This window comes from Canis aureus, chromosome 8 (genome assembly GCF_053574225.1).
Source record: "Canis aureus isolate CA01 chromosome 8, VMU_Caureus_v.1.0, whole genome shotgun sequence".
Classification (NCBI taxonomy): domain Eukaryota; kingdom Metazoa; phylum Chordata; class Mammalia; order Carnivora; family Canidae; genus Canis; species Canis aureus.
In genome coordinates, this window is record NC_135618.1 from 14,630,214 (window position 1) to 14,645,624 (window position 15,411).

Sequence of the window (15,411 nt, forward strand, 5' to 3'; positions counted from 1 at the left end):
ATCATAAAAGAACATGCAGAGAGTGGAACTAACACAGAGATAGAAGATAGACACTAAGCTTAATGACAATACTTGAGTTCCTGGATCCAGCTGTGCCTGAAGCCATTTGTGCCAAGACTTGCAGTGTGAGCTAATAAATACTACTTGGGGCTTATGCTAGTTTAAATTAGTCTTCTGTTTCTTACAATAGGAAGTGTCTTGATGATAAATTTAATGAATAAATTTTACTAAGTTCAGCCAATCATTCAAGGTATCCATTTCTAGGGAAGTTTCATTAATTGGGGGTCATTTGGGGGTATCATTTCACCTGAAATATCTAAATGACCTACGTTTATACTGACTTCAGATCTACATTATCTACCCTAACAAGTTTCAAAGAAGACTAAGGGGGGTGACAGTGCCTGCCTGGCTCGTTAGTAGAGCATGCAATGCTTGATCTCAGGGTCATGAGTTCAAGCCCCATGTTGGGTGGAGCCTACCTACCTACATACATACATACATACATACATAAGAAGACTAAAAGGGAAAGACTATTTTAAGACTATTTAAGACTTATACTTAGTTAATAATTTTCTATCTTTAAATTGATTTTTAGATCTCCTATTTCCAGAATTAGTAGGCTAGGTTATTTAGAATTTTCCTGCTGGGAGGAAAGAAGGAAGGAAGGAAAGAAGGAAGGAAGGAAGAAGGGGAAAGGAAAGAGAAAGGAAAGGGGAGAAAGAGGGCAGTTAGAAAGAAAGGGAAAGAAAAAGAAAAGAAAGAAGACAGATGCTGGATAAACGTATACATCTTTTGGGGGCAGGTAGAGAAAGTACCTGAGGAGTGAAAAATAGACCAAGATGTCCTAGAGCTCTAATGCACCATATAGTGAATATATACAATAATGTTGTATTATAAACATCAAACTTGCTAAGAAACTAGATCTTAATTATTCCCACCTCGAAAAAGAAATGGTAATCCTGTGAGGTGACAGAGGAGTTAACTATTGCTACAGAGGCCATCCTATTATAATATATAAATGTATCAACTCAACATGCTGCACACCTTAAATTTGTACAATGTTATACGTCAGATATATTCCAGTTAAAAAAAACTTATAATAAAGATGTTTTTAAGAACACTTAGGGCAGCCTGAGTGGCTCAGCGGTTTAGCACCGCCTTCAGCCAGGGGCCTGAACCTGGAGACCCGGGATCAAGTCCCGTGTCAGGCTCCCTGCATGGAGCCTGCTTCTCCCTCTGCCTGTCTCTCTTTCTCTCTCTCTCTCTCTCTCTCTCTCTGGGTCTCTCATAAATAAATAAATAAATAAAAAAAAAAAAAGAACACTTAAAAATTTAAGAGTAAGGAACTCCCAGTCTAGTCTTGGGGGGATCCTGGAGGAGTGGGGGCCCATTGCCATTCATGTCCAGTTAAGCTTCAGTCTGCAGCCCCAGGAAAGGGGAATGAGAGAGCCAGGACTCAAGGCCCGAAGCCCACCCAAGATCTGACAGAAGATCCTCCTCAAATTTAGATGGGAGTTCCAAAGAGCCACCCTCTCGGAAAAAGTACTACGCATCAAAACTCCTGTCCCCAAACTTAGAGGACTACAGAGAAGGCCAGAGCAGTTTAGATCAAAGAAGAGACAAAGAAAATTTAAAAATAGGCCCATCCTGAGAAATGATGCTCGTGACACATTCCTTAGAGCCTCACACCCCAACAAGCCAGAGAAATCAAACCAAGAACTAGCTTGGTTCAGGGGGTTCCCGACTGACAACAGCTCTCCGTCTCCTAGCGAACTCACAGACCTCTCCCGAGGTTCATCCTAGCACTCGGGCACTCTAACGAGTAACCTGAAGAACCTACTGATCACCAAGCATGTGAGGAAGCCCAGTAACGTGGAGCAGTCACTTAGAAGCAGGGCCTAGAAACAGGGCCGGGTATATGGGAATCCAACATGGGTTGAAGACCATCAGGCTCAGCATATTAAAAGGCAAGAAGAGGGAAAGATATCTAGAAGAAATATCTATAATTTGCGAAAAACAAAAAATTCGTTTAGAAATGAAAAGTCAGTGACCATGTCAGTCTCTTCTCAAAAGAATGAGGAGACCCTTGAAATGTGCTCACTGCATCCAGGCTACTTAGGTCTGGGTGGGATCAGCCACCCTCCTGAGTGCCGTGCTGAGGCTGAGCTGGGGGCTCAGGACCCGAACACCAGGGCCTCCCCGAATCACAGATGCTTAGCATCCGGTAGGAGAGAGACTCGTGAGTGCATGTTCCCATGTTACCTGAGAGCTCAGCGAATGCTCTCCCCGAGTGCCAAGAGCACTGTGGAAACAGGCCTGACTCTGACAGAGGGGCTCACTGAGTCAGAGGGGAAACCTCACCATAAGCACAGGGGGGACGTGCCATGGGGGCACCTGACAATAAGCATCAAGGATGGCACTTCCCAGAAGAACGTGCTCTCTTGGCTGTGCCTGACAGCAACATCCTCCAACGTGAACCTTCAGAACCCCGAGAACATGCCAGAAGAATTCGTCATGGGCATGTTTGAGCAGTACTAAATTTAGTTAACCACCATCACTTTAGCAGACCCATGTTGCTAATGTAGTCATCCTGATGACTTATGGTATTTTTTCCATTTAATAAGAGGAAAAAGCCATCTGAAAAGTTGTGATAGAACCCTCAAAACATGGCATGGAAACTCCTGCCTTAGCCTCTAGTGTGAGAAAAACCATATGGAAGAAAGAAGAGATGGTTTTCTTGAAAAACAGTGGTGTGAAACAGGGCATTAGGTCAAATACTTAGTGAACAGCTTGCGAGCCCAGCTCTGCCAGAGACATTCTTCTGCCTTCCAGGAGCTCAATCCAGTGGAAAAGAGAGAGATGAATACATAAAGGTATGATAAAATGTATTCCGTGCTATAATTGAAATATGCATCGAGCACCCCAGGAACAGAGAGAAGACAGTGCCCCAACTGCTTCAGATGGCTTCAAATAATTCTTTCAGGTGCTGGTTTCTTTGACTATATGTCCACTATGTGTTCAAAAAAGGGTAACTAATGTTAACATTACTGTAAGAAACCTTATTAAGATAATTCATAGATGAAAAAAAAAATCTCAGAGATAACAAATACCAGGTCGCTTATTCTGTTCAATTATTTACAGAAGGCTATCCATACAGAAGTTTTTCCACTTATAGAACAGCCGCAATACTTCTAGCACTGTAAAGGAAAAACAGAAAAATGGAAAAGCTAGTATGAAAACCTTTCCCCTGAAGAATACAGGACCCACTGGGTAAAATATAGTACTAATCAAATGTAATCAATAGAAATACAGAAAAAAAAAAAACCTAATGTGAATAATAAAGTTATGTAATAAGATGGCTGTTTTTTTTTAAAGATTTTATTTATTTATTCATGAGAGACAAAGAGAGAGAGAGAGAGAGAGAGAGAGAGGCAGAGACACAGGCAGAGGGAGAAGCAGGCTCCATGCAGGGAGCCCGACATGGGACTTGATCCCAGGTCTCCAGGATCATGCCCTGGACTGAAGGCGGCACTAAACTGCTGAGCCACCAGGGCTGTCCAAGATGGCTATTTTTAATAAGTCCAACTTAAGTTTAGAAATAACATATGGGGCATCTGGGTGGCTCATTCAGTTGAGCATTCTGACTTTTGATTTTGGCTCCAGTCATGGTCTCAGGGCTGTGAGATCAAGCCTCACATTGGGCTCTGTGCTCAGCAGTCAGTGTATGTGAGATTTCTCTCTCCCTCTCCTTCTGCCCCTCCTCCCCTCTAAAACAAATACATCTTTACCAAAAAAAAAATAATAATAATAATAATAATATCTAAAGTTTGGAAGAAAAGGTAATGAAATTTTGGTTCAAGAATTCTGGAATCTTGGGGCACCTGGGTGGCTCAGTGGTTGAGCATTTGCCTTCAGCTTAGGCTGTGATCCCAAGGTCCTGGGATCGAGTCCCACATCAACCTCCCCACAGGGAGCCTGCTTCTCCCTCTGCTTGTGTCTCTGCCTCTCTCTGTCTCTCATGAATAAACAAAGAAAATCTTTTAAAAAATTCTGGAATCTTAAGGATAATGTAAATGCTTAAGTTTTCTAAAATTACTTTTCTGAGGGCTCTTTCTTGTCCCCCTCTTCCCAATTTGTAGATCTACCCTATTTCCCTGGTCAGTGAAGGGTATTAAAATACACACACACACACACACACACAAACAATTAAAAAAATACACACACACACACACACACACACACACAACTGGACGTCCTATAACAAAAATACAAGGGTGTGAAACAAACAAACTGCAAAATGAAAAAGGAGAAAAACTAAAAAAAAAAGGGGGGGGCAAGAATATCCCACAACTAAAACATCACTGCATTTGACACATATTCATCCCACACCCTCCTGTGCTGAGCACCAGGCTGGGTGTTTGGCACAGGAGGCCTGAAGTTGCAATCACAACTTTATAAGCAAGACTTAAGTCAGCAGGAAAAACACTGCAAGTTCTATCACAAATGATGAAAATCATCAACAGGTTGAGAAAAGGGCAGAGAGGGGCTAACTCATAACACAATTCGGGGCAGGGGAAGAGAAATTGCACCATAAAACAATGAAGGAAGAGAAATCGATGAGGATCTAAATCTGACCGATCAACTGCAGCATAGTCGTGAAATTGAAATGTCACAAAATAAGTAAGAATAATCATGACTCATGAATTATTTATGTTTCACTAAACTATAGGAAGTGCATGATGATCTGGATTATATAAGCTTAATAAACAGCACTGCTAAAGACCAAAACATCAGAGGGGAAAAAGCACAGTATTAGTGAGCATAAAAACAAGATCTGGAATAGAACAGAAATTCACCCCCATACCATGGACTAAATAAAAGGTAGAGATGCTGGAATGGAAAAGTAAATAGGACTCAGGAAAGAGAGAAGCCTGAGCCTTACTACTACCAGGAGAAGTCAGAAAGGAAGCACATCAAAGCTACTTTAGATTATGAGAAAACCTACTCTTCCCTCAGATAATCAGGACTGTGTCATGTCAGCTCATTTTAAGGCTATCATGTGACCAAGGGCAATTCCAGCTTTAACAAATCCATGACTAAGAAAGTCTATGAAAGCTTGATGTTTTTTAAAAAAAAAAAAAAACACAAAAGAAAAACAAGTTACCAGCAATTCTTAATCTCACAGGGGTCATCACCCTCTACGGGAACCTGTGAAGGCTTCTGACCTTTGCCTCAGAAAAATGTGCGCACCAGTCTCAATGATGGTACCTTGTTCCTATTAGCACAATCAGCTCAGCAAATAAGCTAACCAGCCCAGAGTGCTAGGTTTTCAGCCTGCATGACCCTTGCCCTACTCAACAAGAGGCATGAAAGACTGTTTTCTACCACTGGCCTCCCAAGAGGGGTGTGTGTGTGTGTGTGTGTGTGTGTGTGTGCGTGCGTGCAAGGGGGTATGTAAGACCATTCACTGGTACGTGAGAAGAAAAGGTTAGGCCTTTCAACTGTACTAACTTAGCAGAGAGAGAAGTTACAGTTTCCAAGGTTTAATATAGGGATTATTATCTATTATACCTAAGCTGCCTTCACGTGGTCAGAATGCCGGATGCCTGTGTTCCACGTAGGTGCGCAACGTATCGTGGGGGGGTAAAAAGCAAGTGCCCAAAGTAGTGACTTGATGGTGATGGCCTCACTGATTTTCAGCATAGTCCTACCACTAAAGGTTTATATGGGCCCATTTGAGCATTTTCGGAGTACACAATCCAGTTTGATCAACCCTCACAAGGTGGGCAACGGGCGTGAAGATTCTTTCAAAAAATGAGACTCACTGTTAACTAAGTTAACATCAAGAAAATGGAAATGTTAATATTCTCCTAGTGTAAACTTTGTTTGCCATGAGTTTTAAAACGATGCCAAGCAGATCTGATCTGAAAAGCACTTGGAATAAAGAAACATTTATCAAGAAAACTATTTAAAATACTGGCTAAATCTGCGATTGCTAATCTGTTCCTAAGTATTATGTGTTGTACCCTGAGTTATTAGGTAAGGACAATATGAAATCAGAATGCTGTAAAGTCACCGCATTTAGCAATTCATTTTAATATCCTTATCTATCTCATCCTTTTCTTGATAAAGATTTTATTTATTTGAGAGAGAGATAGCAAGGGAGAGAGCACAAGCCAGGGTCAGTGGGCAGCGGGAGAGAGAGGTAGGCTTTATGCTGAGGCCTGGAGCACAATGTGGGGCTTGATCCCAGGACCCTGGACTCATGACCTGAGCCGAAGGCAGATGCTTAACCAACTGAGCCACCCAGGCATCCCCCATCTCACCCTTTAATATATCCATTTAATATGTCAGTTAAGCATCCGGCTCTTGATTTTGGCTCAAGTCATGATCTCAGGGTTGTGAGCTCGAGCTGGGCATTGAGTCTGCTTAGGATTCTCTCTCTCCCTCTGCCCCTCCGCCCCTTAAAAAAAAAAGTATTTCACCATCTATAGTATAAAGCATTTTATGTGTTTTATAGTATATATAGTTCTACATATAATACATAAATATACATTCAGAGCCAGTGGATCTTCTTTTAATTGATGCGGTCAGTTATCAAACATGTTTGGGACTACTTCTCTAGTGTTTCAGAGCTCCAACCACACCTTAGATGTGGTTGTTCTTTTGTTCTCCCCACTGACATTATGAACTCCTTAGCTTGGGAGAAATTGGTGTTTGTTTCCCCAGCTCCCGCCAGATAGCACTGCTTAGGTATCTTGTACTGATGCGGTGGTGCTAGAACAGAAGGGTTTTCCTAATCCAAAATTCTCTCTTACTAGCCCCAGAGGACAGGGAGCTTCAGGGAACTCTCATCTGCGGAGCTCTGCATCACCTGGTCCCACCTACGTCCCCAAAGTCATCTTTTTCTCCTCACACTTAATCATGTACATAATTTTAAAGGAACTATAACAAAGCCCACATCTGATTTTCACTCTTTAGAGGCAACTTCTTTCATGGTTTTCTTTAGATATTTACTTTAGTATTTCTAAACAATGCCATCCCACTACTTATTCCTCTTTCAGATATTACCAATTTATATCCTCCCCTGGAAAAGATGATTTTAGCTCTTATATCTGGAACCCCATCAGCAAACATACACATTTCACCTCCCCACTCATAATCTCAATAAAATTTTAATAAAACTTCTGGATAATTAGCATTCAGAATTTACTAAGTAAATAGCAAATACTTTTCACAGGCCACTAGTACACTGTGATTTTACTTTTTTTTTTTTTTTTTTAATAGGCCCGGGTGCCTGGTGTCTCAGTCCACCTTCAGCTTGGGTTGGGTTATGATCCCTGGGTTCTGGGATCGAGCCCCTCATGGGACTCCCTGCTCAGCAGGGAGCCTGCTTCTCCCTCTCCCTTTGCCTGCCACTCCCATGTTTGTGCTCTCCTCTGTCAAATAAGTAAATAAAGTCTTTAAAAAGTTATATATAGGGGATCCCTGGGTGGCTCAGCAGTTTGGCGCCTGCCTTTGGCCCAGGGCACGATCCTGGAGTCAGGGGTCGAGTCCTGCATCAGGCTCCTGGCATGGAGCCTGCTTCTCCCTCTGCCTGTGTCTCTGCCTCTCTCTCTCTCCGTCTCTCTCTCTCTATCATAAATAAATAAATCTTTAAAAAAAAGTTATATATATACATATATGAATTTATAAATTAAAGTAGGCTGTATGCCCAACATGGGGTTTGAACTAACAACCTTGAGATTGAGTGGCATGCTCTCCTGACTGAGCCAGCCAGGTGCCACCACCCCCCCCTCAACTTTTTCTTATTGTTTCTTCTAAAAAGAAGGTTTGGGCGTTAATTGCCTTTTTCCCTATTTGCTTAGTTTTCAACATACCAACCAGGTCTCTCTCAGCAAACTGGCTGAACCTCCCAGCTCCGTTCAATACAGTCAAACAAGTGGGGCAACTTGTCAACCTCTTCCTTCGCCTCATTCCTGGAGCCTCATCCTCCGGCTCCATCCAACCTGCTTCCTAATTCCTATTTGGGGCCATCGATTTGGGAATTGCCTTCACCTGCTTCCCAAATTGGATTCCACATCTCCTGGAATTCCTTTGCTCCCTCATTTTTATGGAGAGTTTCCATCAATTCCTTCCTGTGGCAGGAAGCCTGGAAGGTAAATTTTGAGACACTGCTGGTTGCCCACCCAGTATCCATTCCTCCCCATTCTTAACTTGTTGAGCGTGGGGAATATATATAATATATTAACACCCAAGAATAGGATAATTCAATATAAGCTCTGGTCTGGATCGCAGGGCCACTGTCTACAGACTTGGCTGAACACTGAGGCCCGCCGAGTGCTGGAAAACCACTGAAGCCCATCTTCCACCTACAGAGATTCTGGCCTCCTTAGTGTGGGTGCAGCCTGGACATCAGGGCTTTTAAAAAGCTCCCAGGTTATTCTAATGTGCACCCAGTTTGACATCCTCTACCTTAGAGATTACCTGTTCCCATCTCCTTATCGTATGAATGAGGCAACGAAGGACCCTCAGATTACAACCTGCCCCCAAAGAATCCAATTTACTGACCCCCTCGGGTATTTCTTCCTGATACAGGAATTAAATATTTCTTTTTTTTTTTTTTGGAATGAAGTATTTCTTAAGGAGTAATGGCCTGTAAGATAATCAGGAATGCAGAAAAAGACGTTATGTTTGAATAAACTAGTATTTCAGAAATAATTTCACTTAGAGATGTGTGATATTTAGCAGACAGTAGCATCCTAGTCCATAAATTCGGGAGACTTCTAAATGGTCATGTTATCAAAATGAGAAGGAAAAAACAAGTAAAGCCATCTAATGGAACAAATCCAACATTTACTTTCCTCAGAGTCTATCTGTGCTTCGGATTCTCTAGAGCACACGTCTGGTTTCCATATGTTGCACCCCAATGGGACCCTCAGAGTGAACCCTGTCCTGCAGCAGATTCCCATAGGGACTTCTCAGGCTACAGTTTAGTGGCTTGGCAGCATTTGACACAGCTGACCACTACATTCCTCGGACAACCTCTTCTCTCTGCTTCTAGGACACCTCTCTTCCCTGGTTTTTCTGCCTACCTCACTGGGCATTTCCCAGTCTCCTTTGCTGGCTCCTCTTCCATCCAATTTCAGGTGCCAGAGTGTCTCAGGACACAGCCGAGGAATCTTCCATCCTCAGTCCTCCCTTCTAGAAGACTTTGCCCAGTCCTGTGGCTTTAAATACTACCCACATGATGTGGACTTTCACATTTGCCACTCCAGCAAATCTCTCTCTTGAACAGACTCCCTTATCCAACCTCTTCCTTGAAACTCCACCCTCATGTCTAATAAATTTCTCAACCAGCTCCCCACCCCTCTCTCCACCCAACTACTCAAGGCAGGGATAGCACACATTATCTACATGTTTCAGCTGTAATCACTCCCTCCACCAGTGATTCTCCACCTTGGCTGCACAGTAGAAGCACTTGGGGATTTTTAAAAGGTTTCAGTGTCGAGTACCTGGGTGGGTGAGTGGTTGAGCATCTGCCTTTGGCTCAGGTTGTAATCCTGGGGTAGAGTCTCACACCAGGCTCCCTGTAGGGAGCCTGCTTCTCCCTCTGCCTGTGTCTCTGCCTCTCTCTGTATGTGTCTCTCATGAATAAATAAAAATAAAATCTTAAAAAAAAAAGTCTCCAGTGCCTGGCTTCCAGCCCCTAGACAATCCGATTTAATTGGTGCCCAGTTATGAGCTGAGCATCAAGATTTCTGATAAGCTTTTCAGGTGATTCTAATATGCAGTAAAGTGTAGGAATTTGAGCTCCAGAGCCATACTTTGATTCCTCCTTTTCCTCAATTCTCACATCCATCGATCAAGTCCTCCTCTTTCCAAAAATGTCAACATTAATATCTGTATGCAAACATCTTAAAAGTCTGGAAGTGCATAAACCAGAAAAAAAAATCTTGGTAATCTCTTAAAATCGTGTTATATGTAATCTGAATTTTCTTCTTTAAGTTTTCCACGTTTTCTTGATTTTTGGTGATTGACAAATGGATTCTTGAGTTATCATTTTAAGTTAAAATAAGCTATGTCCAAAAGGATCTAATAATCCCTATCAGGTAATCCAATGTTTCCCTGCCCAACATTTGTGCGGAAGGGAGATAGTGACCTGAGCCAAAGGCAGATACTCAATCACTGAGCCATCCAGGTGCCCCTGAACTTCAGTATTTCTACAGCAATGGTCATGCTGGCCTGGGGGGAATGTCACAAGGCAATCTGGCAGATGGAAGACTTTAGAACAATCCCAACAACCCACACTGGATTTTTTTCTTCTACTCCAATTTCTACAATGAACTGATTTTGTCATGATTTGCTGAATTGCTGAGAGTGGGAGAGGAGGAGGGAGGGAGAGAGGGGGAGGGGGAGAGAGAAAAAGAGAGAGGTTGAGAGAGACAGATGGAGATCCAGACAGCTGAGGCTCTGGGGTAGTTAGGCCCCAATTAAAGGAAGTCAAGGAGGAAAAAAAAAGAAGAAGAGAAAGAGAGAGAAACTAGTTACATTCTAAGCATAGCTCTCAGAACAGAAATGATGTGCTCATTCTAATCCTGAGAAGCACTGAGAAGACAGATTGTAGAGCTTTTCATTTTTCACTAGAGCTACTGATAAAAAATGTGCATGCTACAACTTTCAGGAATTTCCCTAGAGATGCCTGAACCATGCCACCCAGTTCCTATAAAATCATCTCCTGTCACCACTTTGCTGCTTCTGGCCAGCAGGAGAGCAGAACCAGGGCTGCATATCCTAAAAGTGCTTGTTCTGAAAAAGTCACACTCCCTTTGAAAACACATCCTGACCAATCAGCTCTCTAGGTCAGAGAGAAATAAAGCAAAACTCCATTTCTCAGCAATACAGGATTCCAAGAGCAGTGAAAGCTGGAGAAGAGGGGGTGCGCAGGTGGTTCAGTTGGTTAAGTATCTGTTGATTTTTGGTTCAGGTCATGATCTCAGGGTTGTGAGATCTAGCCCCAGACTGGGCTCCACTCTGGGCATGGAGCCTGCTTAAGATTCTCTCTCCCTCTCCCTCTGCCCCTCCTCTCTCTCTCTCTCTCTCTCAATCTCTCTCTCTTAAAAAAAAATTTAAATTAAATTAAAAAAGTAAAGCTGGAGAAGACTGGAATTATAGCATTCCTTACACATTGCTTTCAGTAACATTTCAAGAAGTGCCCAATTTACCAGGGTCATGTTGATGACCATACCTAAGGAAAAGTAAAATTAAAAGTCACAAAACCATAATTAATCAATTTCTCCTCAAGCCACTGAATGAGTTTACCTTATTTTCAGTCAAGCCCACCTCAGTGTTAGCTGGGGAATCCCTAGATTCACCCTATCTCTACAAACTCCCTCTAGTTGCTATAGGTGACAGGATTTTCTTTTAAGCTCACCACTTAGACTACGGGTCTTCTGGAATGATAGCAAGGACAATTTTTCAGAATCTTTAACTTCACTAGTCACTAATTATTGCCTAACAGATGTTTTAGGCTGAAACACCAGCTGTATTCAAGGGGAAATCCCAAAAGACAACCTTCAAAGGAGAAGAAAGGAAGCCATCCCCCAACTGAGGGGACAGTCCTATGGGCACCCCTGCCTCACCAAAGCTGTCTCATCACACCAGGGGTAAAGAAGGCAGAGACCCAAGTACAGAAAGCCCAGCAAGAGGCAGGCTAAGGAAAATGGAAAGAATCCACCCCCCCCCCCCCAGACGATTGGCAAAGCAAACAAACAAGTACACAAACCAAAACCTGGCTTTAAACATTTGACCTGGGCAGCTCGGGTGGCTCAGCGGTTAGCGCCGCCTATAGCCCAGGGCCTGATCCTGGAGACCCAGGATCGAGTCCCATGCTGGGCTCCCTGCATGGAGCCTGCTTCTCCCTCTGCCTGTGTCTCTGCCTCTCTCTGTGTGTCTCTCATGAATAAATAAAATCTTTTAAAAAAATAAAATTAAATTAAAAAATACACATTTGACCTTGAAAAGAATATTGCAGTTGAGTAAAAAAGAATGGAGTCTGGAAATAAAAAGTCTTTTCTCTATGAAGCCCACAACACGTGATGTGAGAGTTCCCCCAAGGGTGATCTCATTCTGCAGAACTGACACATGGAACCCAGACTCCTGGCCTCAGCTACGAACAACCCAGCCTCAGGGAAAATCCCACTTCTAACTTTCCTGGCCAGAAGGGCTTCTTTTGGCAACTAATTTTACTTTGAAAATTGTAGCCACAAGAAATCACCTGTTTTCCCACTAAGTTTTGAGAATTGTCTTATCCTGGGTTTCACTTCACTAACGGAGCCTGGGCCTGAAGAGCTCAGCTTGTGAATAGGACCATTGCTGACTTTCAGTTCTCTATCCTCTGCCACTCTGTTCGAAATCTGTCTCCCTACCCTGCTCATGAAGACATTTTATAGTTGTTATTCTCTTGTTAAAAACCACACTTTTGATGTGCTCCTCCTTGCTAGGAGAGAGCATGGCCTCCTCAAACACTTCATCAGGATTTACCGATTTTTAAGTGCAGGAGATTAAATAAAATCAGCACCATTAAGTTGACCCCTGCATGGGAACAGTCAGGGGAAGAGTGGGAAAGGTATTTTTAAAGGGTCCACACCACAGAACCTGGTTTATGGGAGCTTTGCTACAGGAGAGGGGCAAGCTTACAGTAACGGGAGTTCGACTCAAAGTATGAAGAGGAAAATGAGCTGAAATCTTGAGACTGATGACTCAAAAGGAAGAAGCTACTGGATTCCCCCAAACTTGGGCTGTTTAGTTAGCACATCAGAGAGGCGGTGAGCAGTTCCTAAAATGATGTGAAGCCCACATCCCACCCCTGCGGAGAACAATGTGGTCGGTTGGTCCCTTCAACATAAAACATCAGAAGCCCTGTCCTGACATCCGGACAACCTCTCCCACCTCTCTAAGGACCCCTTCTGTTTCCTGCTGGCACTGCACAACCAGACACACACACACACACACACACACACATTTCAAATCAGAATCCTTTCAAAAGTTATTTGTGTGCGCAGCGGCGGATGTGTCCAGAGCTGTAAGAGTGGGAGCCTCTGGAGACACTAGATATGACGCAAATGGTTAAGTCCTGAAGGAAACAGGCGAAGAAAAATGCTGCTTTAAGTAAAGATCTAAGAAATACAAAGATTATATACACCACACCTGCCATAAGCACAAGCCTGTTCATCAGTCCAAGCAGAGCACACTAGGTAAAGCCAGAGTCCATTTGCTCCCCAGCTCTTAGAGCTCAGGCAGATGGAAGAAATACGCAGCTTCTGCTCATCTGCCCCATTAAAACCAGGCATCCAGCATTAAGAGAGATGGTCATCTGGGTGCAACATTCATCAAGGTATCCAGTTGCCAAGAAAGTCGTACCAAAGTTACGTCCTCTAACCCAAAACTGGCCTTTCCAACGTCTAAAACAAACGTATGCCACACTTGCCTGGAAATAAATGCTTATCAGGACAGTCACCAGAGAGATCAGGGAGGCCCTCCTCTTGGGCCGTGGCTCTCCTTGCCGGCGCCAAGTCCGCTTAGGATAGTGCCGTGTCTACGCCACCCTAGGAAGGTGTGGGCCGCCCCGTGTTCCGTGAGCGGGAGGGGAGCCCCGGGGAGCGCGCTCACCCCGGCCCGCGGCGCAGCGGGCGGCAGCCGGAGCAGGTGGGCCGCGCAGCATCCTCGGGGGAGCTGGGTTGCACCGCACCGCAGCCCCGCACCTGAGCGGGAGGCCCGGGTGTTCCGGGAGGCCACGCCCAGCCCGTGTAGGCAGCCGCAGGCGGTTACCGGCAGGCGGGGCCCGGGACCAGGGTCTCTCCGGAGCGTCGGCGCCTCCCGGGTCGGCCTGGGCCCCGCGGCTCCGGCGTCCGCTCCCGGGCCGTGCTCCGCCTTCGAAACCTTGCGCGGCTTTGGCCCGGGGCTCGGGGCTCGGGCCGGGGCCCTCCCGGGGCTGGAGCGGGGCCAGGGCGCGGCCGTGCACCCGGGCGGAGGGGAGGGGGCGGGGGGGGCCCCCGAGCCGCCACCTCGGACTGGGGAGCGCGCGGGGAGCGCCTCGGGCGGGCCGCTCGGAGCCCCGGGGCCGTGCGAGACGGAGGAGGACCCCGGGGGGCAAGCAGCCCGGGGCGGGGGCGGAGCCGAGCGCCCCGGGGTACCCACCTGCCGCGGGGCCCCCAGGACGGGCCGGAGGCTCCGCTCCACGCCGGCAGGTGCAGGGCCTCCAGGCTGGGGCGCATGCCGCGGGCCCCGAGCGCCAGGAGGGGCGCGGAGGGTGGACGGCTGCACCCGCCTCGGCCCCGACGTGCCGGCCCCAGGCCCCTGCGCTCGGCTCTGGGGGGCGCCGGGAGCTGGGGCGCCGGGTGTCTGCCGCGAGGTCTGGCTGCGGAGAAGCGGCCTCGGCCTCCAGGGAGCCGGCGGCGCGGGGCGCCCTCCACACTGCCCCCGGGCGGCGGGGCCGCGCGCTCGCTGCGCTCCGGGCTCCTGCCGGGCGCCCTCCGGGGTTTCTCCACCACTGCGCAGTCCTGTCTCCGGTTCCGTTCTGAGGCATCCAGGGCACAGGGTCGCGCTGGGGGCTGTGGCCACCGGCCCTCGGGGATCCCCGGTTTAGCTCAGCGGTTTAGCGCCGCCTTCAGCCCGGGGCGTGACCCTGGAGACCGGGGATCTAGTCCCACGTCAGGCTCCCTGCATGGAGCCTGCCTCTCTCTCTCTCTCATAAATAAATAAAATCTTAAAAAAAAAGAAGAAGAAGAAGAAAGAAGAAGAAAGGAGAAGAAGAAAAGAAGAAGAAAAGAAGAAGGACACGGTCCTCTCCCCCACGGTCCTCTCCCCCAGGACTTCGCGTGACCCGGCAAGTTCATCCGGATCAGTTCGTTCACTGGAGCGTGTTTGCATTCTGGAGCGTGGGATCACAAAACTGTGACAAGCGTCAGGGTTCAGAGACGTGAAGCGCTCTGGACGCACGAGGACCAGAAAACAGACCTCGCCTCCGGCTGGAGCCGGGAAGCTGGAGCCGCCCCAGCGCGGGGAGCGCGGTGCACCTGCTGCAGCCCCTGCCCTTCCCTCCCAGAGCTCCCGCCTGCGGGAGCCCAGGCAGGATTCTTGGAGCGGAGGGTCTCGGCACGTGCCCACATGTCACGTTCAGCTGCGGGTGATGCTCACTTGGCAGCCTGCACCCGGCGACAGCCTCTTTTGTGCGGAGTCCTGTTTCTCTTTCCACGCGGTAGCAGCGCCAGTCCCGAGTTCCAGGCGATTTGGCTCAGCAAGCATTTAAAAGGTTTCTGGAGTTCGCTAGCTCAAAGGATACCCTGCTGGGTAATTATTTTAATATGTGTCTGCAGGTTGAGGTAATTGGACAGAATGATGTAAATAGAT

At 46.4% G+C, this 15,411-nt stretch overlaps 1 protein-coding gene across 4 annotated transcripts in view; it reads right to left on the bottom strand.

Annotated features, from left to right (window-relative positions):
* The window catches only part of MCOLN2 (mucolipin TRP cation channel 2), a 50,970-nt gene extending 36,623 nt beyond the window's left edge, over window positions 1-14,347 (bottom strand). Inside the window, exon 1 of one of the 4 annotated variants that reach the window (XM_077905248.1) lies at window positions 14,200-14,347. In XM_077905248.1, the coding sequence (XP_077761374.1) occupies window positions 14,200-14,276 (77 nt within the window). In that variant the 5' untranslated portion in view covers window positions 14,277-14,347. The other 3 variants (XM_077905251.1, XM_077905250.1, XM_077905249.1) reach the window with 3 other exon arrangements.
* Between the last annotated feature and the right edge of the window lie 1,064 nt (window positions 14,348-15,411).